Source organism: Physella acuta, unplaced genomic scaffold (genome assembly GCF_028476545.2).
Source record: "Physella acuta isolate Inbredline_101_S28 unplaced genomic scaffold, ASM2847654v3 ptg002127l, whole genome shotgun sequence".
Classification (NCBI taxonomy): Eukaryota; Metazoa; Mollusca; class Gastropoda; family Physidae; genus Physella; species Physella acuta.
The window spans coordinates 7,074-33,486 of NW_026733628.1; the positions used below are offsets into that span (position 1 = coordinate 7,074).

The window sequence follows — 26,413 nt, forward strand, 5'->3', positions numbered from 1 at the left end:
AAATTGTTCTCTATATTTACTGTCAACAAAAAAAGCTGACCAATGACTGTATATATTGCAGTTATGTATACAAAAATGTATAGGAAAATTGCATTTAGACACTTATGAGAAAACTATTACATTTCATGATGTATTTTTTTTTTAGAAAATTCGTGAAAGTAAAATACACAAATAATTTGACGACAGTTTACCACCAACTGGTACACAAAAATAATACCAAAGTCCTGCAGCAAAAATTGTTGACCTGTGTTAAACAAAAACAATTTACCTGGGATGAGGAGGGGGGGGGGGGGGGGGGTTAGTTTTGACAGTCAGGTATATATATCTTTTTTGACAGACATTTATAATTTGACAGATATGTAACCTTTGATGGACATTTATCATTAACAGCTGTAGCTAGAAAGAAATGAACATTCGCCGTGCAAATAGTTACTACTAAATGCAGTTTACACAAATTGATCATTGGAACGATGGATCTACAGCAGCTTTACCATCAGACAGATGCAGTTTTTCCCACAAACTCAGATCACAGAAACCAGAGGCACAGTGTTGACAAATAAAGCACAGTAAATAACCCTGACAAGCAATTCACAAAAAAAAAAAAACAACTTAAAAATCCCCTGAAAAAAATGGCACGTTTGAAAGTTAGCACTGCGAGGCTTTAAAATTGGCGGCTATCCTGGTCCGGCGCTTGACTGGCGAGCTGCTGCAGCTGTCTGATGAGGTGGGCTGAGAGTTTGTGGAACTGGTGTCCAGCGGACGGTTGGCTGGTGAGAACAGATCTTTAGGGTCGTCTGCGCTGGACTGGGACCTGGTCTCGCAGTCTGCGACTAGGCTGGAATCTACGCAGGCTTGAGGATATGGTGAGTTGCTGGTAGGGTGGGGGGATGTGTGATGGCTGCCAACATTACCACTGTAAACCTGGGGTGGATTGGTACAGAGTACATCACAATATGTAACAGATACAACTATGGCTAAACATTTTAAAAAACTTAAAGTTAAGCAGTTATTACAGCAAAAAACAAAACCTTATGTTAAACCCTACATTTGGCAATATAGCTAAACCTAGAACAGAAAACAGCTGAACATACTTTAACCTACATCAACTACACCTACATTTATAGATAAATCTAGAATTAAAACTATAGCTAGTCTCTAGCTAAGCCTACATCACCACCTACAGATCCATAGCCAAGCCTACGTCATCACCTACACAACAACCAAGCTGACATCAGCACCTACACATCAATAACTAAGCCCACACCACCTACACATCAACAACCAAGGCCACACCACCTACACATCAACAACCAAGCCCACACCACCTACACAACAACAACCAAGGCCACACCACCTACACAACAACAACCAAGCCCACACCACCTACACAACAACAACCAAGCCAACAATTCAACCTACAGTTTCACCCCCAGCTGTCATCTGCCATGCTGATAGACCTCCATTGGACAAGTTGTCTTTAGAGCTGTCTTGTTTAGCAATAGTAGAAGAGGCCAGAGCAGAGTTCAAGAGGTCTATGATGTTACAGGAGGTTGGGTTGTACGCCTGCCTGTCTCCTGCAGGTGACTGAAATACAGTATAACACCAACTTGTTATATAAACATAACATTTTAACAACACCAACTTGTTATATAAACATAACATTTTACCAACAACTTGTTATAATATAAACATGACATTTACCAACACCAACTTGTTATATAAACATGACATTTTAACAACACCAACTTGTTATATAAACATAACATTTTACCACCACCAGTTTATTATATAAACATAATATTTTACCACCACCAGTTTATTATATAAACATTACCATTTTATCACCACCAACTTGTTATATAAACATTACCATTTTACCACCACCAACTTATTATATAAACTTAACATTTTAACAACACCAACTTATTATATAAACTTAACATTTTAACAACACCAACTTATTATATAAACATAACATTGTATCACCACCATAAGATATTGCACCCAGGGCTAATACAGAAAACATGCCTAGAGGTTAAAACTTTACTAAATACACCCCCCCCCCCTCCTATGATAAAATACAGTACTCAGGGGTCCTAAAAATGTGTACAGCAGACTGTACCTGTTGCACAATGCTAGAGTCCCAGAGATTGGAGGCATGCTGGAGAAGATTAGATGTTGAGTCACTCCTTGTATCAATGTTTCCATTGCTTTCTGTAACAACAGATACAACACTTGTTACATGCATGTACATTTCAGTAGAGGTAGGTGTTTGAATGTGTTTACAGGTTTGCAGGAAGGAATTAGATGTGTATTTGTTTATATCAACAGCTGTACAGCTAGGTGCTTTTAATGTGCAGAGGTGTACAGGTAGGTGTAAGAACATGTGAAGTAACCTTTGCTTACCTTGAATACTGCTAGGGTTAAACTGTGTTGGTGATGTGACATCAACCCTGGCAGGTGGTAGAGTACCTAGAAAAAAAAATGGTAACACAATTATACCTTGACAAAGGAGCATACTCATTATTGTACCTTTCTATAGTTTGTTATAGTTGAGGCCATGTTTTATTATAATAAGGCTTTGTGGTCAAATAGACCTAAGAACCATCAGATCCCAAAGGGTACTTATAAAAATAATTGACTGTATAGTTAATTATTGACTGACAAAAATCTCATTGCAACAGCCTATAATACTCCCAAAAGCGAGAATTATTTGTTCTGCAGTGATATTAAAACATTTAAATATACTTTTATAACAATTTAGACCGAATGCATCTATAATATAACGCTGCTGGTAGTGTGTCAGTCCTTCCTTCCGTCATTGCTATAGCTTTTGAAACCATAAAAGTAAACATTCGCACCATGCTGTGCTTTTCAGTGCACCGCAGTGTCTTATTATAAGTAATAGAGTAGGGTTTGTTTATATAGCGGCATAGAGCTATTTTATAATTGCCACGGTTTTTACTCTTTCGCATAACGTCAAGAAAATATTAAATACACGCAAACTGCTAAAACGTATTAAAAAGATTAATGTCAAATATCATTTTCGTTTAGGCTCCCAGAAAAAGTGGATACATTTTAATAACATAATAACAGTAGGGTAGAAAAATCAAATTAATTTAACTCTTTTCTAATTTTGACAAAGGAGGTAATTTAAAAATACATTAAACTCACGCTAATAAAAAATGTGAATGCAAATATACGTTCGTCATAGAAGGAATTAGTGTTGCAATAATATAATTAGCAAAATGTGAATGCAAATTATTCGGATGTGTAAGAGGAAGTTATTGTTAGAAAATTATAATTAGCATGGATTGATAAAAGGCAATCTTTTATTTATTTTATTCACTGAATGTAGGCCCTACTGTTTATTACTTATAATTACTTATAATTTTGAATCAACTATTCAGCATTATTGTAGACGCGTCATTACGTTCATTAGGTGCGCAATGGTTTTAGTTATGAAACTCTATTGTAAGTTTTTAAAATTTAAAGCACTGGAAAAAAAATGCGTGAATGGATAAAGTGAAATATTGTAGGTAAAACACGGATATTTTAAATACTGCCTATTATTTATACTGTTTACTAATTATTATTCTATCTTTCGGTTTGCGGATTTGCGGACAAGCTAGGGGTTTTATAGGAGAGGCTTAGCGAGGGGGGGGGGGCATATGTCCCCGGGTGCCAACCTTAGGGGGCGCCAGAGTGGGTTGGAAAAAATTGCGCGAGGGGGGGGGGGTGGAAATCGAAAGTTTTAGGGCGGGGGGACAGGGGTGCAAATCGAAAGTTTGAGGGGATGCAAATCACCGGAAAGGGCGCGATTTGGCGCTGAGGGCTAGACTGTGAACAATATGCCTATATGATTGCATTTAAATTGTGTTTGTTATGAGTGTTGTGTTTGTTTTTTCGTTTGTGTTTTTTTTGCGTACATTTGTGTTGTGTTTAGTTTTGTTCTGTTCCCAAGTTGGTACATTTAAAAAAGATTTACCGTGGCGGAGCACGGGATGCAGCTAGTTTATTTATTATTGGAAATTTAGGCAAATGAAAATTTGAAAATAAAATTTTAAAAATATCTTTTTTGTCACCACAGGTATGCAAATAATAAATGCACAGGCATTAAAGATTAATCATATTTGGGTTATTTTTTATTTTTTTAAATTTCAGCACCAAAATGTGATGTCTTATACCACAATCCTACCAGAAGATAGGCCTATATCAAACAAACTACTACTGCTCTTCTTAATGTCAGAATTAGCTAACCAATCGGATGCCTCTGACTTCAGAGAAAGTGAGATAAGCCCCGCCCACAAAACAGTAACAATGAGAATACAACTCACCAGGGGGAGGTAACACACTGGAGAGGACAATATACTTCTGGGTTGATTTCCCCTTGAGCTCCAGGATGTGGGGGAAAGACTGCAGCAGGTGATACAAGCTGGTGAAGCCATACAGGGCAGGGGACAGGTCCACCCCGTACTGGCCCTTGTACATGCTGGACAGGTCACTCATCAGGATCTTTTCCTTGTGGAGCAGGAGCAGACGCAGGTTTCTGGCCAGCATCTGCTGCGTGGTCAGGCGGATCACACCACCATTCTCACCATCCTCCTGGTCAATCTGTAATGGGTCAAGTCAGATGGAACTTGGTAAACTAGGGTGGTCAGATGGAACTTGGTTAACTAGGGTGGTCAAATAGGTCAAGTCAGATGAAACTTGGTAAAACTAGGGTGATCGAACAGGTCAAGTCAGATGGAACTTGGTAAAACTAGGGTGGTCAGTTAGATGGAACTTGGTAAACTAGGGTGGTCAGTTAGATGGAACTTGGTAAACTAGGGTGGTCAGTTAGATGGAACTTGGTAAACTAGGGTGGTCAGTTAGATGAAACTTGGTAAAACTAGGGTGGTCAGTTAGATGGAACTTGGTAAACTAGGGTGGTCAGTTAGATGGAACTTGGTAAAACTAGGGTGGTCAGTTAGATGGAACTTGGTAAAACTAGGGGGGTCAGTTAGATGGAACTTGGTAAAACTAGGGTGGTCAGTTAGATGAAACTTGGTAAAACTAGGGTGGTCAGTTAGATGGAACTTGGTAAAACTAGGGGGGTCAGTTAGATGAAACTTGGTAAAACTAGGGTGGTCAGTTAGATGGAACTTGGTAAAACTAGGGGGGTCAGTTAGATGGAACTTGGTAAAACTAGGGTGGTCAGTTAGATGGAACTTGGTAAAACTAGGTAGGGTGATCAAATAGGTCAAGTCAGATGGAACTTGGTAAAACTAAGACATACAGTTTGTCAGATTTTACTCAACTTGTTCAAACTAGTAGTTTTATGCAGTATCTCAGCTGCTTAAGGAGGTTAACTACATGTTAAGTTTTAGTTTCTGTAGGTGGCAGTGAGATTATATTCAACATGTAGTCACATTTAGGTCATGGTTGACTTAAATAAAAAAAACAACTCTTTTATTTAAAGATAGTATGATGAATAAGGGAAGAAAGTTTTTATTTTTTAAACCAAACTACTAGAACAAGAGAATTCTTTTAAACAATGAGCCCCTCCATGATGTAAAAACTGAAGCCACTGGTTGTGCTGTTGACTGACCTGCATGAAATCTGAGAGCTCATCCCTGATCTGGTCCACATCACACCTGTGGCCAAACAGGGACTCATAGCGCATGCACAGCTCCATCAAGGGGAGGCTACCACCTGACTCGTCCATCAGGAGTTGCATGACCTGGAGACCTATCAATGGGATGTGGGACTCCCTCACCAGGCTGGCGTATTCCTGCCCATTTCTCATCTCAATCTGAGTCAGACAAATTTACAAGTGTACAGAAGTTGATATAATTTCAATCATTCAACAGAGATAAGTCATTAAAATAATTGTATATACCATACCAATACATTAATAACATAAGTATAAACAAAGTACAGCCTACACTACTAATTGGATATTTAAAGCTTGATATTACTATTTATTACAATGGTTACTGAGATATACAAATAAATGCTGAACTTCTAATATGTTTGTTAATTGCAAATTTTAATCAATTCTTTTTTAAGATCATACATACTTTTTATGGTCTTTTACTTTATACAAACAAATTTTGTTATACTGGCTTTTACTTGATACTAAGTACAGTATTTACCTTAATGTGAGTTTTGAGTTTAAGTAACAGTGCCCTTGTAGAATCAGCCCTAAAATCGTCCAACTTTAAACAAAAGCCAAAGTGATTGGCGTACTCTGTGAGTATTCTGTTGACAGGGATGGCACCAGATGGACGGATGAGTGTGGTCAACTGCTCACACAGAACTTTCCTCAGCTCAGCTGGACTTAGGTGGATCAACTTCTCCTCCCCCTCCTCTTCCAGCTGAAACATTGACAGATGTTTTACATACATGCCAAATGTTTTACATACATTGTCAGACATTTTACATACATTGCCAGCCATTTTACATACATTGCCAGGCATTTTATAATATATTGCTAGACATTTTAGAATACATTGCCAGCCATTTTAAAATACATTGCCAGCCATTTTAGAATACATTGCTAGACATTTTACATATACCTAAAGCTATAGTGTTTTATTATAAACCCTGAAAATTGCCAGAAATTTTACACCTAAAGCTAATGACCATTTCATATAACACTGAAAAATTTACTGCTAAATTTGTATTAAGCCAAAGTGCTTGTATAAGCAAATTTTCAATATTTACTTCTGTAATTGTATAAACAAACATAATTTGAATATTTAATTTTTAATTACTTAATGAAAGCTTTCATTTACTATAAACTGAACATGAACTATAAATATAATATAATTCTATAATTATGTAAACTATTTTTTCTTTTCTTATTCCAAATTAAAATATATATTGCAAGAAACATCTTTAGAAATTCAATAAGCTGATTTGGAAGATTTGAAGTTACCTCAATATAACTAATAGATTAAAACAGGTGTACCTCAATGATATGACTAATTTATTTAAACAGGTGTACCTCAATGATATGACTAATTTATTTAAACAGGTGTACCTCAATGATATGACTAATTTATTTAAACAGGTGTACCTCAATGATATGACTAATTTATTTAAACAGGTGTACCTCAATGATATGACTAATTTATTTAAACAGGTGTACCTCAATGATATGACTAATTTATTTAAACAGGTGTACCTCAATGATATGACTAATTTATTTAAACAGGTGTACCTCAATGATATGACTAATTTATTTAAACAGGTGTACCTCAATGATATGACTAATTTATTTAAACAGGTGTACCTCAATGATATGACTAATTTATTTAAACAGGTGTACCTCAATGATATGACTAATTTATTTAAACAGGTGTACCTCAATGATATGACTAATAGATTCAAACAGGTCTCCCAGCTTGGTGAAGCCGTAGTCAGCCACCCGACACTGGCGCCCAAAGTGGTGGTGGTAGGCAGGGATAAACTTGTTGAATGGCATCCTACACTGGGGGTTGTGCTTGAGCAGATCCACCACCTCTAGGGCAAACTGCTTGGTTCTTTCAACTTCCTCAGGAGTTTGATCTGCCAGGGCACAAGGTACAGATGCAAATAATGTGAAAATATGAACACTGATGGACATGACAGTTGTACAGATTTAAATCATATGAAACTATGAACACTGAATGACATAACTGTGTTGTGAAGATTCAAATCATATGAAATTATGAACACTGAAGGACTTGTGTTGTGCAAATTTAAATCATATCAGATTATGAACACTGACTGTGTTGTACAGATTCAAATAATATGAAACTATGAACACTGAAGAACATGACTGTTGTGCAGATTTAAATCATATAAAACTATGAACAAAGTAGAACACAAATTACTTAAACCGCGTACCTCTTCTTGGTAAAGCCAACAAGGTGTGGTTGTTTTCCTCAATCACCTGAAATAGAAACATTTCAATTCACTAGATCAGGACCAATCATCTTGAGGCTGAATGTTGTTTTAAGAATATTATTGAAAGGGTGAACAAATATTCTTAAATAAAAATGTATTGCAACCTGAATTTCTATTTTACAAGTTAATGTCAAAATTCTGTGAGAACTATCAAACTTAAAAATATTTTGGGAATATCTACTTAAATAAAACTAGATGCTGTGGGAATATCCAGTAAACTTACAATAAGTGTGGTTGTGGGAATATCCATCAACATATCCTCCATAAAGCAGACACCATAATGAGGTAGAAATAAAGGTTTACCCATCACTTTTTCTAAAAGGTAGAAAGAAAAAAAGAAAAACTGTGTAGAAAATAAAATACTAAAAGAATACAGATAATTATACTATAAACTATAACTGAACTAACCATAAGCTGGTGGAAAAGCTTCCAACATTATCTGTTTTGTGGCTTGGGCCTTGACAACTTTTAGAATGTCTGTAGTAAACCTCTTTAACTGTGCGCGAGGGCTGAGTGTTATAGCTTTCCTGTCACCTGTACCTAGCACCTACGGGCAAAAAAAAGGTTGCTTGTGTTGAAAAAACAGTTTTATAGAATTAACTTAAGACTTGTAAGTAGCTACTGAGAAGTCAAACCGTGTTTGATATGACTTCTGAAAGTTAAACCTGAATGAGGTGCTTTAAGAGTCAAACCTGAATGGCATGTGGGATGGCCTCAAAAAGTTCCTGAAGTTTAGTATACCCGTAGTCTGCGACCCGACACTGGCGCCCAAAGTAGTGGTGGTAGGCTGGGATGAACCTGGACACAGGCATGGTGCAGGTGGGCTGTTGGCGCAGCAGCTCCATCACTTCCCTGCTGATTTTACCCAACTCCTGCCAGGCACTGCCTTTCATCATGTCTAGAGGAGCAAATTAAGAAATAGAATATACAGGGAAAGTTTTGGAAATCACTCCAGTATTACTAAGATTTATTTTAGGAGATGTAAACTTGTTGACTAGAGTAGCTTCCCTTTAGTTTTATCCATTGTTTAAGTGTATTTTGTAATTATGAATTTACAGGAATATAAAAGGAAAAATAAGCAACATTTGGCTAGAAACAATATATTTGATCTAATTTTGATCGAGTAAGTTCAGTCAACTCTATTTAGTTATTCTATCCCATCCCTTTTATACATTGATTAGATCCAAGCATTCCTTATAAAAACTTAATTATGAATCCACAACTAGAAAACAGATTTATGACACATACCATAAAACTGCTCCCTGTTCTCCTGAAATTGTATCACCTTGACCCCAATCTTTGAGACCGTGATTTCCACCCCAGGCACACAGCTGATGACGTGCTCCAATGGGATCCCTCCATCTGCCACAGGCTCAATAGGTTTAAATTCAGCAGCATAGCAGGCAGGGAAACTGTAAACAAACATGCAAGTTAATTCATTACCACCAAAAACAAAACAAAAACAAATTAAATTTTTTCCCAGCAATTAAAAGCATTTAATTGAACAACATTTGGAGTTGCCAGTTAAAAATTAAGTGTTAAGTCCTCAATGGGTCTGGATTACGTCTTCTAAACATGGCTTTATGTGCATATGATACAACAAGAGTGAAATGGTCTACAAGATACAAAGTTGAGCTCTCTGCTGTCCAAAAAATTTTCCAGTGAAATAAACTACACTATCTGTGTAATTAACATTCTCTTTAAATTGTTTGATTACCATGTGGTTAACACAAAGTTGTGAGCGATACAATCAGTGACAAGACTACAGGGAAGCATTTCTAAGTACTAGCCTCATGAGTGGGATGTAGCCATTGTGTGAAGCCTAGAGATAAACTTCACCAGTACTAACCTCATGAGTGGGATGTAGCCGTTGTGTGAAAGCAGCAGAGAGTGGAGCTGTGGTGAGAAATGTTTGCGGATCATCTTAACACTGGGCAACATGCAGGAGTTGAGGGCTTCAGTGTAGAAGACGCTGCCCTCAGCACAATGGATGGAACACACCGGCTGCTCAAGGACCTCTGTGACCTTTACACAAGAATAAACAACATAACATTTTTAAAGACTTCCTTCTTTCTTTTTCTGCGTTCTTAATTTTAGAGATTCTCGCCAATACAATTATTATGTGTCAACTTGTTATGTGCCATATAGGCCTTGGACTCCGATTTCAGCCTTTTTTTTGGATTTGCTTTCTAAGCCTTTGTCCAACCAAGAATAAACTAAAGGCAGCAGTTGTTTGATTTTGGAGTTGTCTCTCCTAGAAGAGTGGCTGTCCCCAGCTGTTGACTTTTCGGTTAAGTAACCATGAGATTTACCGACTCTTACCACGCCAACCCCATTTTAAAGACTAATTCTCTGTTGGTGATATATTTAAAAAGTTAAGATGATTAAGATACAGCAAATATTTTTATAGCACTTAATAGGTACTTTATTTTTTTTCCCACAACTATTAATAAGTAACAAAAATTTTGGATAATCTATGACAGTGGTATTACCTCTCCATCTGCTGTTACTGTAGGTGTTGGTGACCTTCGAACCCCAGGCTGAAGCTTGACCCAGCGACCTGCGCCACTTGTCTCAACTATCTGTATGGTGTCCCTCATCTTGTAGATGTCTGACACGGAGACAGTCTTGTGGAACCTGGGAGGTAAGACATGAAAAGGTGAGAACTGTCAAATACTGTCACCAGAATTTACTTTCTCATATATATGATGTAGAGAAAGTCTTGTAATCGTGTAAAAAAAATAAAAATAGAGATTTTTGCAAATCTCGAAAAACAGTTTTGCAATCTTGACCTACGTCTGTGTGGTCTGTGAACACGATAACTTGAGTATGCAATTTTTTTTTCTACGAGATTCTATTCTATTTATAAAAGCTTAAGTAATTAAAAATGGATTAAAAATCATGTCTATACCCCGAGTTGACATCCCCCGCATTGTTATATAAGAATATTCGAGAAAGTTTAGGGGAGATCACTCCCGGTTTATTGTAGTGTCTCACTCTACAGGGCTAAATGTTTTCAAAAATCTTTTATTTTAAAGGGACTTTAGTTTACAACTATCTTTTATCAGAGTGATATTTATTTACACTGACCTTTTATCAAAGGGACATTTGTTTACACTGACCTTTTATCAAAGGGACATTTGTTTACACTGACCTTTTATCAAAGGGACATTTGTTTACACTGACCTTTTATCAAAGGGACATTTGTTTACACCTACCTTTTATCAAAGGGACATTTGTTTACACTGACCTTTTATCAAAGGGACATTTGTTTACACCTACCTTTTATCAAAGGGACATTTGTTTACACTGACCTTTTATCAAAGGGACATTTGTTTACACCTACCTTTTATCAAAGAGACGTTTGTTTACACCTACCTTTTATCAAAGAGATGTTTGTTTACACTGACCTTTTATCAAAGAGATCTATCAAACGGGCCAGTGCCATCTTGTTGTCCTTAGCTTCCATCAAGAGGGCGATTGTGTCAGCTCTAAAATATGAAAAAAAAAAAGTTTTATGAAATTCAAATGCATTTTTTTATACCAAAATTTTTAATAAGAAAAACTAACAGCTTTCACAGAAAGTTTCTTCTTAATAGTTTAACAGAACATCAATTTTAAAAATATACTAACTAAAGAAATTAGGGGCCAATAAAAAATTTGATAACTTTAAATGGAGGTATATTTTTCACAAATTAGAAGCACAATTACAATTTTATCTTATATATATATAATTCTCTTTTTGGAGACCCTAGAAAACACCAAGCTGTAAGCGCGCCTAGCAGTCCCCTCTAGGCATATCGCTACCACCCCCACATGGTCTGGTGAGCTGTGGTTCACGCTAAATGTTTACAATCGTAGAGCCGGGTTTAGTGACGGCTATTAGGGGCAGATAATTTAGTTTGAAACGATTTTAAACTTAAGGGAGGTAACTAAGAGAAGGCTGCTTTCACAAGGGTGGGGTTAGGGAAAGGAGGAGGGGGGGTTTATCGTCCTTAACGAGCTACTGATAGTGTTTTAAAGCAAATATATTCAGTGGCAGCATCGGTACTGTTGAATTCACAAATTATGAATTACTGGAAAGTAGAAAATAAAACAACTAAATAGCGGCGTATGATACGCCACAGGTCGGCTCGTATTAATAATATATTTCACCACAATGACATAATGGTTTTACTGATGAAAAAACTGTAAACCTCACCTTAAGCTGTCAGCTGGTGACTGGGACACATCTGTTTTAAACTGTACATTGATCCTCTTGTATCCAATCTTACGCCGATGGAACTGAGCAATGGCAAATCTGGCATCTTGTTCAGACACTAATCGCACTGTTGCAACAGAGGTATTGTCAGCTTGAAGGCGAACTTGTATGCTCAAAATCTGAAGTGGGTTGATTAAGAATTAAATCTACAACTTATTTTCAAAATTAAGAATAAAATTATATTTAAATTTTATAAATTGTATTATGAATATAAATAAATTTTTTAATATTGTTTTTTAATTTATTTAAATTTTTATTTTTAAGTGTAGAATTTTTTTCATACTATGATTTTTAATTCAATTTTTTTTTAAAACCAATTTAATTTATAATAATTTCAAAATGTCAATTGAAATATAACGGTTGATGTTATAAATGAGCCTAACCTTTACATGTGGAAGGAATGTGGCATAAATAATTTTTCTCCACTCCCTGGGGTGGATGTTGTAGTCCAGGTTGGACACTATGAGCTCCACATACGTGTCCCTGTCTGCATTAAACTCTGGGTTCATGTAGTCTGTCGATGGCTCCCCTATTTCATCAGGGGTGGGCACCCTGTACAGGTTACTGCCATACTGTTTGGGGCGGGGTCTGTTTACAGGGGGAGCAGTGTAGGGAGAGGGGGTGCGGTTGGTGGGGAATAAAGGGGTGGGGCCAGAAGCAAGCCTTGGTCGAAAGCTTTGATTTTGTTTTGGGGCAGCAGATGCATTTGATGGACTAAATGGCCTGTAGAATATTTGGTTTGTTAGTGAACTAATACAGCAGAAAGATGAGGTATAACACTGAATCCACAAGAATCAAGAAAATGAGGGAGACTCAAAAAACGTACAAAAAAAAACAAGTGAAAAATGTTGGAAAAATAGAAGAATTCAACAAAAAGGCAAGCCTTGGTCGAATGCTTTCTTTTGTTTCGGGGTAGCAGAAGCATTTGGTTTGTTAGTGAACTCTCACAGCAAAAAGGTACATCACAGAATCCACGAGAATCAAGAAAATAAAAGAATTCAACAGAGAAGCAAGTCTAAAAGTTCAGAGAATTAAAGTCAAATAGTTAATAAAAAACACTTCAAATATGCAGAGACGGTACATTATAAATACATTTCTCTAAATGCAACTGAAATACAAGTCAAATACATCAAATAAGACACACTAGAAACAGTTACCTGTCTTCACCATCTGATGAAAAACTATGACGCAGGTTAGGTTGATTTCCTGCAGCTGTTTGATTCTTTGGACTTGGTTGTAGATTTGATCCATTTACATTGGTCTGAACTCTGAAAATACACAACCATGTTCAAATTCCACAAATGGGCAGCTTTGTTAAAACTAAAAACTGTCCAAAATATTCTTAAAAAAAAAAACAACCTATAAGCATGTTTAAATAAGTTCAGTAAAAAAAATAATTAACTCACTTGAAAGCTTTCTGAGGCGACTGAGGCTTCTTAAATGTGCCAGCATTTTGTGAATGACTTCTAAAAGCACTGGCTGGTGGGTAGCCATGCATCATACAGATCTCATCCTCTATTGTCAGCCTCTCCTTGGCTATTGTGATGTGCTGAACTGGCACAGACATGCTCCGGGGCTGATGCTGGTACGGCTGCTTGATGTTATTCTGGTACCCATTGGAAGTTTGGAGTTTGGTAAATGCAGATCCCTGAGATGCGTTAAAATTGTTTTTATTGCAGTTTTTCCTGTATGAGTTAGGGCCGGGGAGGGGGGCAGGCTGTGAATCTGGGTGTGGCGGGGCCTCAATGTTGGTACTGCCAGAATTTGACATGAAGGTTGAGCTGTCCTTTGATGCTGTTTCGATCAACTAAAACACAGAAATAAATATACAAGGTAATTAGGGCTACTTTATGTATACAGTTGAAAGGGAGTAAATTTTAGACTAATGATAATACAAAAATTAAATTGATTGAACATCCACCTTGGTGACTAAAAATTACAGCCCACAGGGGTCTACCATTAATCAGATAAAATATCTACATGAAATTTTTTAAAGATCAGAGTGTTCCTCAGATAAGTTTGCCCAATAAATCAACAATAACAGATTGTGATCTAAAAGTACATTCATGTACACCTTTAGTCAACACATTAAGTAAAAGCTTGGAAACTTTCCAAGGTTTAAAAACTATTTTTTTTGTATGGTATAAAATTATTTTCTCTAATATCAGTTAAAGCACTAGAGCAGCAGATCAGTTGTATCCACTAAGCTGAAGGTATACAGAAAAACACTTATGAAATAAACTCCTTACCTTGATGGGGTCGAAAGCCGTGGCATTGGGATCTAGGGTGAAGCAGCAGGAGTTGGGTGGCATGACAGGGGGAGGGATATCACGAAAACCAAACGAGGGGATTGGTATGTCAGCTAAACTCTTCTTCTCAGCACACTTAAACACCGGCGCTGACCCCCCACCCGCGCCAGACTTGTTGAACCCTCCTAGGAAATAGGCAGGGTCTAAAAGCTTGTTCTGTGATTCACTGGACGAAACTGTCGACGTAGATGAAGCAGTGATACCAAAGTTGGTAAAACTGGGGTCAGAGGGCGGTCTGGACTTGATGTTGTAGTACTTCTCCGAGTTGGAGTTGGGCAGGGTGTGGGTGTGACTAGGGCTGGTGGCACTGTGGCTGGTGCTGGGACTCTCTGGTCTGCCAAACTCATGCCCCACGGGTCCTCCGGGAGTTTTGTAAGCTTTACGGTCAGTGCTGGGGTTGGGTGGTTTAAACTGGTAGTCTGTGTTAACTGTGTAGGTGTTCAAACTCTGGGATAAAAAAAAAATACACGTTTTAAAATACAAACCTTAAGTACAATGGAGGTAAGAATATTTTATCATATAGGTCTCAGATGCTGCACTCACAGTGGATTTTTCAAAGAAAAAAGGATGTTGCTATTACTATTTAGTAATATAGAACCAGTAAACATATGAATGCCCCCTAAACGAACTTATTACCTAGACATTCTATTTTTTTAAAAGAGTATTGTGTCAGACAAATAAAAAGAATCATCCTAAATATCTATAAGCAATAAAAATGAGACCCCTGTTGCCTGTGCATCTTGTGTATGAGGTGACTAATGCATAATTTTAACACTAATAAAAAATAAAAACTAGCAAAAGTAAAACTGAGAAAGTGAAAAAACAGCAATGGAAATCTTCAGTGAACCAAACCTACCAGGTCATTTCCTCCAAACAACTTGTCACAGAAACTGCTTGGTCCTGTATTGTAATTGACAAAATCGTATGAGTCAGGGGTGTAGCTGCGGGAGTTCATCCGCTCTCTGCCTGGCCGTCTCTGTGGTGAGGGGCTCTCCTGTCGCTTGGGTAATAAAGGACCTGCCAACTCTAGAAACAAAGTCAATATTGTCATCAGACCATGCAGAGTACTTCAAAATTACCAAGCAAGAAGCACAAATTGACACAACTTTTTCTCATAACTCATGAAGTATCAGATGCCTGTAGTCTGGCGTAAAAAATTTGGATCCATGCCCAAACTTAATCCTACCTTCAAGGCAAATATGTTAACTACAACACTAAAAAGTAAACACATACTTGTACTTTAAGCTGGTCTAAAACAAAAACACATGTGACTTACTTCTGACTGTGTTGTAAAATGGTGTCTCTTCCGGCAAACATACAGTAATTTTTCTTCCATACACATCTTCTCCATTCATTCTTTTTTTTGCTCTGAAATAATTTTAACATTCAATTAAACAATAAAAATTGGTTACAAGTGGCAAAGTTACAATACAATTTGAAATTTCAAAGTAGTCAATTTATACTAGGATTTAATAATTTTTGAAGAAGATAACACTGACAGAACGTTTGTTTAAATTATAATTTTCAAGGATCTCAAAAACTGTATTAAGAGCAAATATAGTTGTGAGGAGTTATCCAGTCCTTTTTAAACAATGCAGGCATGTAATGGGGATGTTGAGTTACAATAACTAATAACAGTTAAAACTATAGTAGTATTTATAGTATGTTTATTATACTACTCACAACCTGTAGGGTATGGCTATACCAGTGTCAGATGATGCCAAAATAAATTTAAAAGGGGGTGTTTGGTTTCTGGTAGTAAAACAAAATAATACAACTAACACTAACCCAATCACTAACTTAAATCTTAACAGCCTGACACCACAATACAAATATAAATGATCACACCAGCCCAACGTATTTGAGTAATTCTTAAACCAGCTAGTGTAAACAGCACAATCACAGTGGGTAGGAGGCTGACATTTAGGAGACAAGACAAATTATGATGAATTGGGTTAATTGTTTAATTTAAGGGAAACAGTCAAGAGATACAGCATAGAAGTTCAATTGATAATTTATAGAATTATTCAGCAATAATGGGTTGTTGTTGAAAAATTAAAAAGAATATCTACCTATAAATAACTTTTATTTTATTGGGGGGAATTTTAATACCAGTGTCCGATAATAGAATCTTCTTTAAAAAAGGGGTGTTAGGTTACTGGTAGTTTAAATACACACATGGCTTGCTAATGTCAATGCTAACCCTATCCCTAACCTTAACCCCAATCCTGGTCCTACCATACGCCTAACCCTAATTTCTAACCATAAAACTAGACGAGATTACAATACTACTAACAACCTAACACACCTATTTTTGGAAGAGTCTATCTACGGACATCGGCCTCTATAATCATCTGTTTTATCATTCTCAACATCAAATCAATGATGTATTTTGTGTGCTATTCAGAAAGTTTAATGCTGTGTGATACTGAATGAATATATCAACTCAGTAATAAGTACCACAAACAAATATCTACACACCTTGTAAAACCAATACTTATAGTGCAAGCAGCAGTAAAATTTGTACAGGAAATCATATACAAAACATTGCTGTCTTCACACACACAAAAATGTACTCAGTAAAACTAAGTGTGTAGGGAGAAAAAAAAAACTCAGCAGGGCAGTGAACACTAATCACCACCACAACACATCACAAAACTGGTGAACTTCTTACAAGTGCAGGGTGTAAACAATCAACACCAGTATCTGATTGACAGGTACTAAGATGTGTAGGTGTGCAGATATAATAAAATCTCTACCCTCTAACATTCAAACCCCCCCCCCCACTTCACCACTTTCCACCTTTGCTAAACACACTAAAATCAACACACTCAAAGCTCATCAAAATCTCAACTTTACTGTTCTGCCACCTACAATACAACAAATCTACTCAGTCACAGGTCATCAGACCCTGCCCCTCCCCCCCCCCCCCCCCAACAAATCTGCTCAGGCCGTCATAACCTCACCCCACACTATGATAACACTAAAACTACTCTACCGTTGTGCCCCCTCTAACTACAACAAACCTCAGCCACAGGTTATCCGAACCCCTATCCCACACTTTATTGTCAACCCCCATCCTACACTACAGCCCAACCAATCAACTCAGACACAGATTATCAGAAACCCCCCCCCCCCCCCATACCTACACTATAGCCCAACCAACCAACTCAGGTGACCAACAGCCTCCCTAGCTCTCTAATAACTCAGGTGTGTCCAGCTTCAGCACAGCAAACAGTGACCCTATAGCAGGGGTCGGCAACCTTTTGAAGCGGAAGAGCCAAAAGTTACAATTTTCAAAATTTCCCTGGTTTTAAAGAGCCACTAACATTTTTTTTATTTCAAATATTTTATTTTTTATAAAGATTATTAGTATTTGTTCAAGGAGCTGGAGAGCCGCATCTTGATATCAAAAGAGCCGCATGCGGCTCGCGAGCCGCAGGTTGCCGACCCCTGCCCTATAGAGATGACCTTCCCTACCTTTCTAGTAGCTCAGGTGTGTCCAGCTTTAGCACAGCAAACAGTGACCCTATAGAGATGACCTTCCCTACCTTTCTAGTAGCTCAGGTGTGTCCAGCTTTAGCACAGCAAACAGTGACCCTATAGAGATGACCTTCCCTACCTTTCTAGTAACTCAGGTGTGTCCAGCTTTAGCACAGCAAACAGTGACCCTATAGAGATGACCTTCCCTACCTTTCTAGTAACTCTGGTGTGTCCAGCTTTAGCACAGCAAACAGTGATCCTATAGAGATGACCCACCCTACCTTTCTAGTAACTCAGGTGTGTCCAGCTTCAGCACAGCAAACAGTGACCCTATAGAGATGACCTTCCCTACCTTTCTAGTAGCTCAGGTGTGTCCAGCTTTAGCACAGCAAACAGTGATCCTATAGAGATGACCTTCCCCCCACAGTTGTTGGACAACATCTTCAGAATTTGTTTGATCTTGTCCAGTGGTCCATCTTTGTTGTAGCCATAGATGACTAGAAGGTTATCTGTCACCTCCTATACATAATTCAATCACAATACATTTAATCATACCAATCCATTACATTATATTAATCACTAAATCATGAGATCAGGAGCTGTTATTCAATAATTGATTAATTAGTGATTGTTTATTAAATCATCATAAGAATGCAGTTGGATGTATGTAAATTTCAAGTTTGTTAACAACTTTCTAATAAAATGTTCAGGTAGGCAAAGTACCCTAACAAGAAAATATTCCCTTGTTCAAGACAGTGTAAGCTCGTGAACACCTAATATACAAGTTACTGGCCTGGTAAAACACCACATTAGAATGCCTGACATGAGGTGATGAGCCAACAGAGTATGAAATAAATTGTATTTCATACTTTGCCGTAGGAGTTTATGAAAGCCAAAATGGGAATCAGCAAAGTGTGAATAAGCTTATTCCTTCCAGAAAATTTCCTAACACTTACATTAACTAAGGTTGGGTTTAATGTTAGAATTAGGGTCAATTTGCCACCAACAGTGGAGAGGGTAATGTCCTAGGTTTTGTAAGTGTGTGTGGGCAAGGGCGAGAAGTATTGACATGGGAGGTAAACATTAAAACAACCAGGGGTAATGTCCAGCATAAGATCAGGGGTATTTTGTGGTTTACAACAACAATTATATGTGGTCGCTCTGAAATACCTGTTATTTAGGGCATAAAAGACAAATAAAAAGTCTATTCTCTAGTCATTACACCAGAAACTTCTTATCTTTTGGGCTAGATGTAGATTATGATAATATACATACAGATACTCTTTGATTAAGATAAAACATGTAGATTGATCTGCATTCATGCAAAAATTCATAACATTCTCTGCCCAACAAATGCAAGTATGAGGCACATGATAAGGGAAGCAATGTAAGTATGGAGTCAAATCTCACCTTAAGTCCTGGCCTGTCAGGGAGGTCTTTGATTAACTCCTCGTACAAAAAATGTTCTGTGGCACATGTCAGCAGCGCTTCACTGACCTGGGCTTTGTGTATCAGGACCACATCAAATTTTTTCCTATGCTGGAGGTCAGAAAGGTCAGATGCAAAGTTCACATCACCTGAAAAATATTTTCAGGACAACAGGAGTCATTTTAAACAAAATGTTGAATTACTGATAATTAATTTTAAACAAAACAACATAAATAGAATGCAAATTATTTTTTCTTATGAATGATAATCTTGAAAATGTAAAATTACGAGCAATTTTTTCTTTCATACATTGTAAATTGGCTATTTTAAGCTTCCAGAGGTTCAAAGTATAAGCTATATAAGAGAAAACGTTTCTAGAAGTAAATTAACTCGTGTTTTGTAGTAACATTTTAGTTTCTATTATCTATAAAAAACAAAACTAACATACACAACTAGTAACCATAGTGAAATCAGACCTTATTTCAAGCAGCCTTCTTTCAAACTTAAAGCACAAGCATTTAAATTTTCCACAAATAGGTTTTATGTTTGTTTTAAAACGTTGAAGACAGCAATTATAATTATAGGCAGTTCACAATTACAAGAATATGGTGGTGATTGCTTAGTGAAACTCACTTGAAATGAGAATGACCTTAGTTCCAGGAGGATGGGAATCTGAAAACCTTCTCAGACTTTGCCTGATTTTATCATCAGCTGCATTTTTAGACCTTGCATTGATATGCACCACATTAATCTATGGTGAAACAGATGGAAAATAGGTGAAAAACTTTAGAATATCCACAATAAGTATCATCACATTTGGAAACACTATTACATCTTAATTTATCTTACTATTTTATGTCAAACTGTTTTTAAAAGCAATGGATAAACCAAAATCTTAGTTGAATAAACCACATACTTGTCCATCATTCAAATCTTTTATTGTGGTGTCAGACTCTTTATTGATGTCACACACACAGATAAACTCAGCTTCCCTACAATCTTGAAAGAAAGTTTTCCGAATCCTTTCAATTATTTTTAGAGCTGACTTGCCCTTTGGGACACAGCAGTTTTCTATGTCCCAGAACACTCCTACAGGTCTTAAAGTAGACATGCCTAGAAAACAAATGTTAAATGGACTTTGTAGAAAGCCTGCCAAAACTTTTACGTTAAGAATCACTCAATAAACACAGTTAATTATTCATTAATTAAATTTTTAATTAAACATTAGAATATTAATCATGTTAAACAAATGTTAAATGAACTTTGTAAAAAGCTTGCCAAAGCTTTTATGTTATAATCACTCAATAAACACATTTAAATTTAATTATTCATTAATTAACACTTATTTATAAATTAGAATATTAATCATGGAAACTTAGATTTGTACTAACACAGAACACAATGTATTGTAAAATTTAAGTCTTAATTTAGTAAACATATTTAAATTATAATAAGAAAAAAGATGTAATGTTTTTTGTTTTGAGCGGTACACCTTTAAATTAAATATCCAAACAAGCTAAAAATATAATTTTAATTAGAATAGGTTTTTTCTTTAAATTGGGACAATTATATTAAAAAATTCTTTGTAAGCTCTCCTGTAATATAATCTTTAAACTCAGCAATGGGGGAGGCAAAAAATTGATCTCAAAATCAAACGGAATACCAATTTATGTAAATTATAAACCCAAAAAGTCACACAATTTTTCTCGAAAGAAAAACAGTGGGTTTTAGGAAAATGCAAGACGAGAAATGGTGTGACAGTTAAATGCATGAAAGGTGCAAAAACTGCTAGTAATGCGACATAATTGTTAAACATTTTTTACCCCCACATGATTTGTAGGCTTGACAGGAATAAATTGTGCTGACATATGCAAACATTTTACCGCATCTGAATTCCAATGTTACGATAATTTACATAAACTTTTATGCAGGCTTAAATTTTTAAATTCTTTATTTAAATTTGTCTTAGAATAGCTGCAAATATATCTATTATTTCAAGTCCAATGAATCTGATGGTCCAGTTTTTACTGCATCCTAAATTTTTTACGAGTGAACAACTTTTTTCTGTTGTGTCGACTTTGAATACCACCTAGATCTAGTTCAAAACAGATCAAATTATAATTTGTTACTTTATTAAAAACTTAAGCCTACTACTTTATTCTTTCTCTTCCATGTTCATTTAAATGAAATTTTTTTTTTCAGTCCTACATTTTCCACTGATATTTTTTAGTTAGGTCTACATATTTAATGATATTTTTACAAAAAGTAGGCCTATTGTTGTCATTCTTAATGAAAGAAATGTAGGCTATTTCTCCCTTACCTGGTTCTGAAACGCACATCTTATGTAAACTCACAATTACCCTAAGTACCATTTTGTTTTACTTAGTTTGGGGAAAAATTAAAGTGACATTACTGACAATCAGATAGCAATGTTAACATGCTATGATGTATGCTATAGTGTTGCTGATTTCTAATCCAATATGAATTCACAGTGACCCCAGACAAGAAAACGTGAGTGGGCAATCATTGGAGCAAAAACATTTAGAATCAGCCTATTTCTTGAATCATTTTTAATCTAGACCTAGATTTAAAAAACAAAAGTAAGTCCAGAGTACTAATGATCTATCTATATTTGTTTATTTGAAAACTTTTCTGCTCGCACATCTTGAAAAAAAGAACAAAAAGCAAAGAAAAAAACATCTCTTGCAAAATTTTGTAACTCTATTTACGCGTAATTCTGCAGGTATGTCTTGCATTTCCTGCCTCACCATTTCGCAATCTAGTATTTTATTTTTCAAGTGTCTGGACAGAGCAAACTGCATACCGTCAAGCCTCCCAGGCTCTAGGCTAGGCGGAGCAAATATTATGTGCATGCACAAGCATTCTTTGCATTTTATATTAAACTTTTTGACATTGTGATAATCATTTCGGTGGTCAAATTGTTTAATAAATTAATAGCTTGGGCATCAGGCAGGTTTTTTCTTGGCATCTGTTCCAATCCTATTGGCTCAGTTTGATTTTGTTTAACCCTATTTTACTTAGGGCCTAATAAATAAATATTTTATAGGGTAGGGAGGATTTCTATACACATGCGCAGTACATAGAATACAGTGATATTAAGGGTGGCAAGTTTTATCCTACTAGCTAGTGTAGTGTGTAGTGTAGATTGTTCCTAGACCCCTGGCTACAGTCTTTAACTTTAGGATTGTTAAAACCTGAAATATTTCAGCTTCATTTGATTAGTAAACTATAAAACTAAAGCAGGGGTCTCCAAACTACGGCCCGCTGGCCAGATGCGGCCCGCAAGGCACTCTCATCCGGCCCGCAGAGATCATTTTGTCCACGGAAAAAAACGTTTGTTGTTGATGGCTGAGGAACTTTGCCCAGAAAAATCAAAGACATGCCTGGAAGAAACTGGCCCCCGAACTGAAATTTTATAGTTAATGCGGCCCTCGGACTGAAAAGTTTGGAGACCCCTGAACTAAAGCATGGATGTACTTAAAAATCAACAAATTGATCTAGGTCTACATCTAGGTCTAATTCAATTTGAGTGAGACAACCAGATGGATTGCCTACCAGACCAGAGTGCCAGATCAGATGAGACGCTACTCTCTGATGACTCTGGTCTAGGTACTAGGATTACGCTCGCGCCGCGGCGTCCGAGGCGTCATTTTTCTCCCGTTACCAGGCTGTTGCGTTTTCGGCGATGGCGCGAGTGACGATGTTCGAAAATTTGCTTAATTTGCCGCTTCCGTGTGATCATTTTTCTTTTGATGATTGTTTTAAGGAGAAAAATGGATATCAAGCTTGTTTGTTTTTTTTTTTGTTTTTTTTTCTGGACCCAAAAAAGAGGAGTTATTCTTTGAAAATAAGGTAAGTTTATTTTATTCATTACAAAAAAACTATTGAAGACACGCGCACTTTATGTAGAGACTCAAACAAAGGGACCATTTCTACGTATTATCTTTATTAATTTAGAGTTCTAAGTTGCTCCCATTGTTAATGGCTCACTCCCCAAAAAGGTATGTACTTCGCCATTTCTGATGGTTACGGCTCAAAACGAAAGGAAAGCCGGAAGTACCGTGAGAGGCCTAGCCCGATCATGCTAACAACACTACCGACTTATTAAATATGACTTTCAATTTACACTGTATTCAGTTATTTTTTTATTATTTAGTATAGACTTGGTTTAATTAATATCACTATATCGTTTGAATTGACAGTTCTAGAAAATAATAGCACATTCCCCATTGACTCTTTATTTAGGCCTATATATTTTATTATTTGAAATGCTGTCATATACGCATACATTTAGCGGTCGGTTTTAAGGTTGACACCGAGAGGGCATAACGTTTTGGATGATGTGTTGCACATAGGAGATGGGTGTTGGGAGGGGGGGGGGGGGGTTGAGTAAGTACGGTGGCCTCCAGTTCCGTGACGTCATGTAGATCTATTGTATGGATGGCCCACTACTAATTACTAAACCAACACGCGAAACTGACATTATTATTGTTGGTTATGGTTTTTTTTCCCCAAATTAACTGCGTTCACCGGGAATCTGTCCTCAGTCCTCTGACGTCACTGAACGACGCGTTGACCCGAGGTTGACATTGTTCTACGTGAGCATCGAGGGTTGGGGTTAAGAAAGGTGACGTAGTGTACCAATGAGGATAGGGGGAGGGTTAATGACGTCACTTATGGAAGATCGTTTACCATAGTTTATAATGAAGGATTTAAAACAGTATTCCAAGTTTTCAACGCTCTGTTCTGATTATAAACGTAGTAGTCCTGTTTATTTGAATTCTTCTAAGATTAATGTTGTGGACTTTTTACATCTTGAATACTAACAAAAATAGGTTTTATTTTTATCTACGGCGTTTATTTTGAGCCATTTTGACGAGAGCTAGATTCTAGAACTGTATAGCCACGAGCATTAATGACGGGAGTCATTGTCATGCACAGATTGCCGTGAGCATTAATGACGGGAGTCATTGTCATGCACAGATTGCCGTGAGCATTAATGACGGGAGTCATTGTCATGCACAGATTGCCGTGAGCATTAATGACGGGAGTCATTGTCATGCACAGATTGCCGTGAGCATTAATGACGGGAGTCATTGTCATGCACAGATTGCCGTGAGCATTAATGACGGGAGTCATTGTCATGCACAGATTGCCGTGAGCATTAATGACGGGAGTCATTGTCATGCACAGATTGCCGTGAGCATTAATGACGGGAGTCATTGTCATGCACAGATTGCCGTGAGCATTAATGACGGGAGTCATTGTCATGCACAGATTGCCGTGAGCATTAATGACGGGAGTCATTGTCATGCACAGATTGCCGTGAGCATTAATGACGGGAGTCATTGTCATGCACAGATTGCCGTGAGCATTAATGACGGGAGTCATTGTCATGCACAGATTGCCGTGAGCATTAATGACGGGAGTCATTGTCACGCACATATTGACGTGAGCATTAATGACGGGAGTTATTGTCAAGCACATATTGACGTGAGCATTAATGACGGGAGTTATTGTCACGCACAATAAGTCATTAATGATGTCAAGGGGTTTGTCGGGAATTTCAATAAGTCGATCTTAATGACCGTATGTCTACAGTGGTTGGTCAGTTTACTAATTAGTTATGTTTCATTTATTTTAATGACATGTTACTAAAGTAATGTTCATTATTCCAGATATAAGAAACTGCAATTCTACAGCATAGGCAAAGGAAGAACAATGTAATATTAAACAGTGATGGAAATTAAATTTCTTTGATGGAAATAAATAACTTGTTCATCTTTAATTTTCTAAAACAAATTACAATAGTTTAAAATATGGTTTCATATATTAAAAAAAAATTAGAATTCACATATAACCATTTATAAAACTTACCAATATCAATATTTATATAATATTAACAGACACACTTACAGAACTTCATTCTGATCAGTTTTCAGCTTGATATTTTAAATAGTTTGAGTTAATTTTGAGTTGTGTGAAAAGTTTCGGTGTTAAAAATATAGAGGGGTACATTCTTCCACCCCCTATTTTAGGCAAACATATATAACTAAAACATACAATTTGATTGTATCTATTTAGGTTTAGGGTTAACTACAATCAGGCCAATTTTGAGACATAAATACTTAAAAGTTCAAATTTGGCATCATTTTCCATTTTACACTAACCAGATTTCGGTTTTTGTAAAAATGCATAATTTATCAACTCATTTGCTCTTTGAACAAAAAACTTTCAAATTATGATCAATATTTTGATGGTATTAATGATCACATCCATAGCCACACATTCTGAGCAATTTTCAGCTTGATATTTCAAATAGTTTAACTTTAAACTGTGATTGTATGAAAGCACTGTGAATGCAAAAATAAGGGGGTCCCCTCCTCCCCTCCAGTTTTTTTTAGAATTCTACCTATGAAGTTCTCTTTTTATTTTTTATTATGTTAACATATATGATAACTTAAGTTACTACAAAGTTATAACAAATTTGATCACACGGTTTACAGGCTATGACAATTTTAGTAAACGCTTTAAAAAATTCTAACACAGAAATTGAAAAAAATCCTATGTTAAAAAAAACGCTTTTTTTAATACGAAAAAAAATCATAACTATTTAACCGTTTGAGCTACATCAAAAATGAAAACTGTTCTGTTATTGTAATTTTCTGCTCCTTTTAACTGTAGTAGTTGTTTCCCCAAAAACCCAATTTTGAAAATTTATCCTAGTACCTACTCTGGTCACATACTTGACATACGCTAGGAAATAAACAACTAATTTCAGCTCGGTTTATTAATCTGCTTTCAGTTTTGTTTGTTGAGCTGTAATGTAACTGAAAATGCTAATCTGCAAATGGTATCTTTCAAATTTATACCTTTTCTCAAAAATAAATAAACCAGGTCTGTTCATTTTATTTCTAAAAGTTCATCAGAAGCCATTTGTTTGGTAGACCTACCACTATTATTAAACTTTTGTTTT

The 26,413-nt window shown here is 36.4% G+C and overlaps 1 protein-coding gene across 3 annotated transcripts; it reads right to left on the reverse strand.

The window, feature by feature from the left end:
* Positions 1–287: 287 nt before the first annotated feature.
* Positions 288–26,413, reverse strand: LOC131932277 (meiosis regulator and mRNA stability factor 1). Of its 3 annotated transcripts, none has more exons than XM_059289144.1 (29): positions 26,310–26,413; positions 20,333–20,529; positions 20,050–20,167; positions 19,399–19,565; positions 18,403–18,507; positions 18,128–18,189; positions 15,782–15,873; positions 15,362–15,531; positions 14,446–14,952; positions 13,603–14,003; positions 13,354–13,464; positions 12,580–12,919; positions 12,137–12,315; positions 11,346–11,426; positions 10,428–10,572; positions 9,785–9,960; positions 9,184–9,347; positions 8,628–8,833; positions 8,344–8,482; positions 8,159–8,250; positions 7,876–7,921; positions 7,352–7,554; positions 6,138–6,359; positions 5,591–5,794; positions 4,338–4,614; positions 2,407–2,472; positions 2,123–2,214; positions 1,420–1,584; positions 288–921 (listed from the first exon to the last, which is right to left on the reverse strand). In XM_059289144.1, the coding sequence occupies exons 2-29, from the start codon at positions 20,525–20,527 to the stop codon at positions 646–648; spliced, it is 5,001 nt and encodes a 1,666-aa protein (XP_059145127.1). In that variant the 5' UTR covers positions 20,528–20,529; positions 26,310–26,413; the 3' UTR covers positions 288–645. The 3 variants fall into 3 exon arrangements, with proteins under 3 accessions (XP_059145127.1, XP_059145128.1, XP_059145129.1); XM_059289145.1 differs by lacking the exon at positions 18,128–18,189 and adding an exon at positions 18,270–18,331; XM_059289146.1 differs by lacking the exons at positions 18,128–18,189; positions 18,403–18,507; positions 19,399–19,565; ... (1 more) ...; positions 20,333–20,529; positions 26,310–26,413 and adding an exon at positions 17,986–18,072.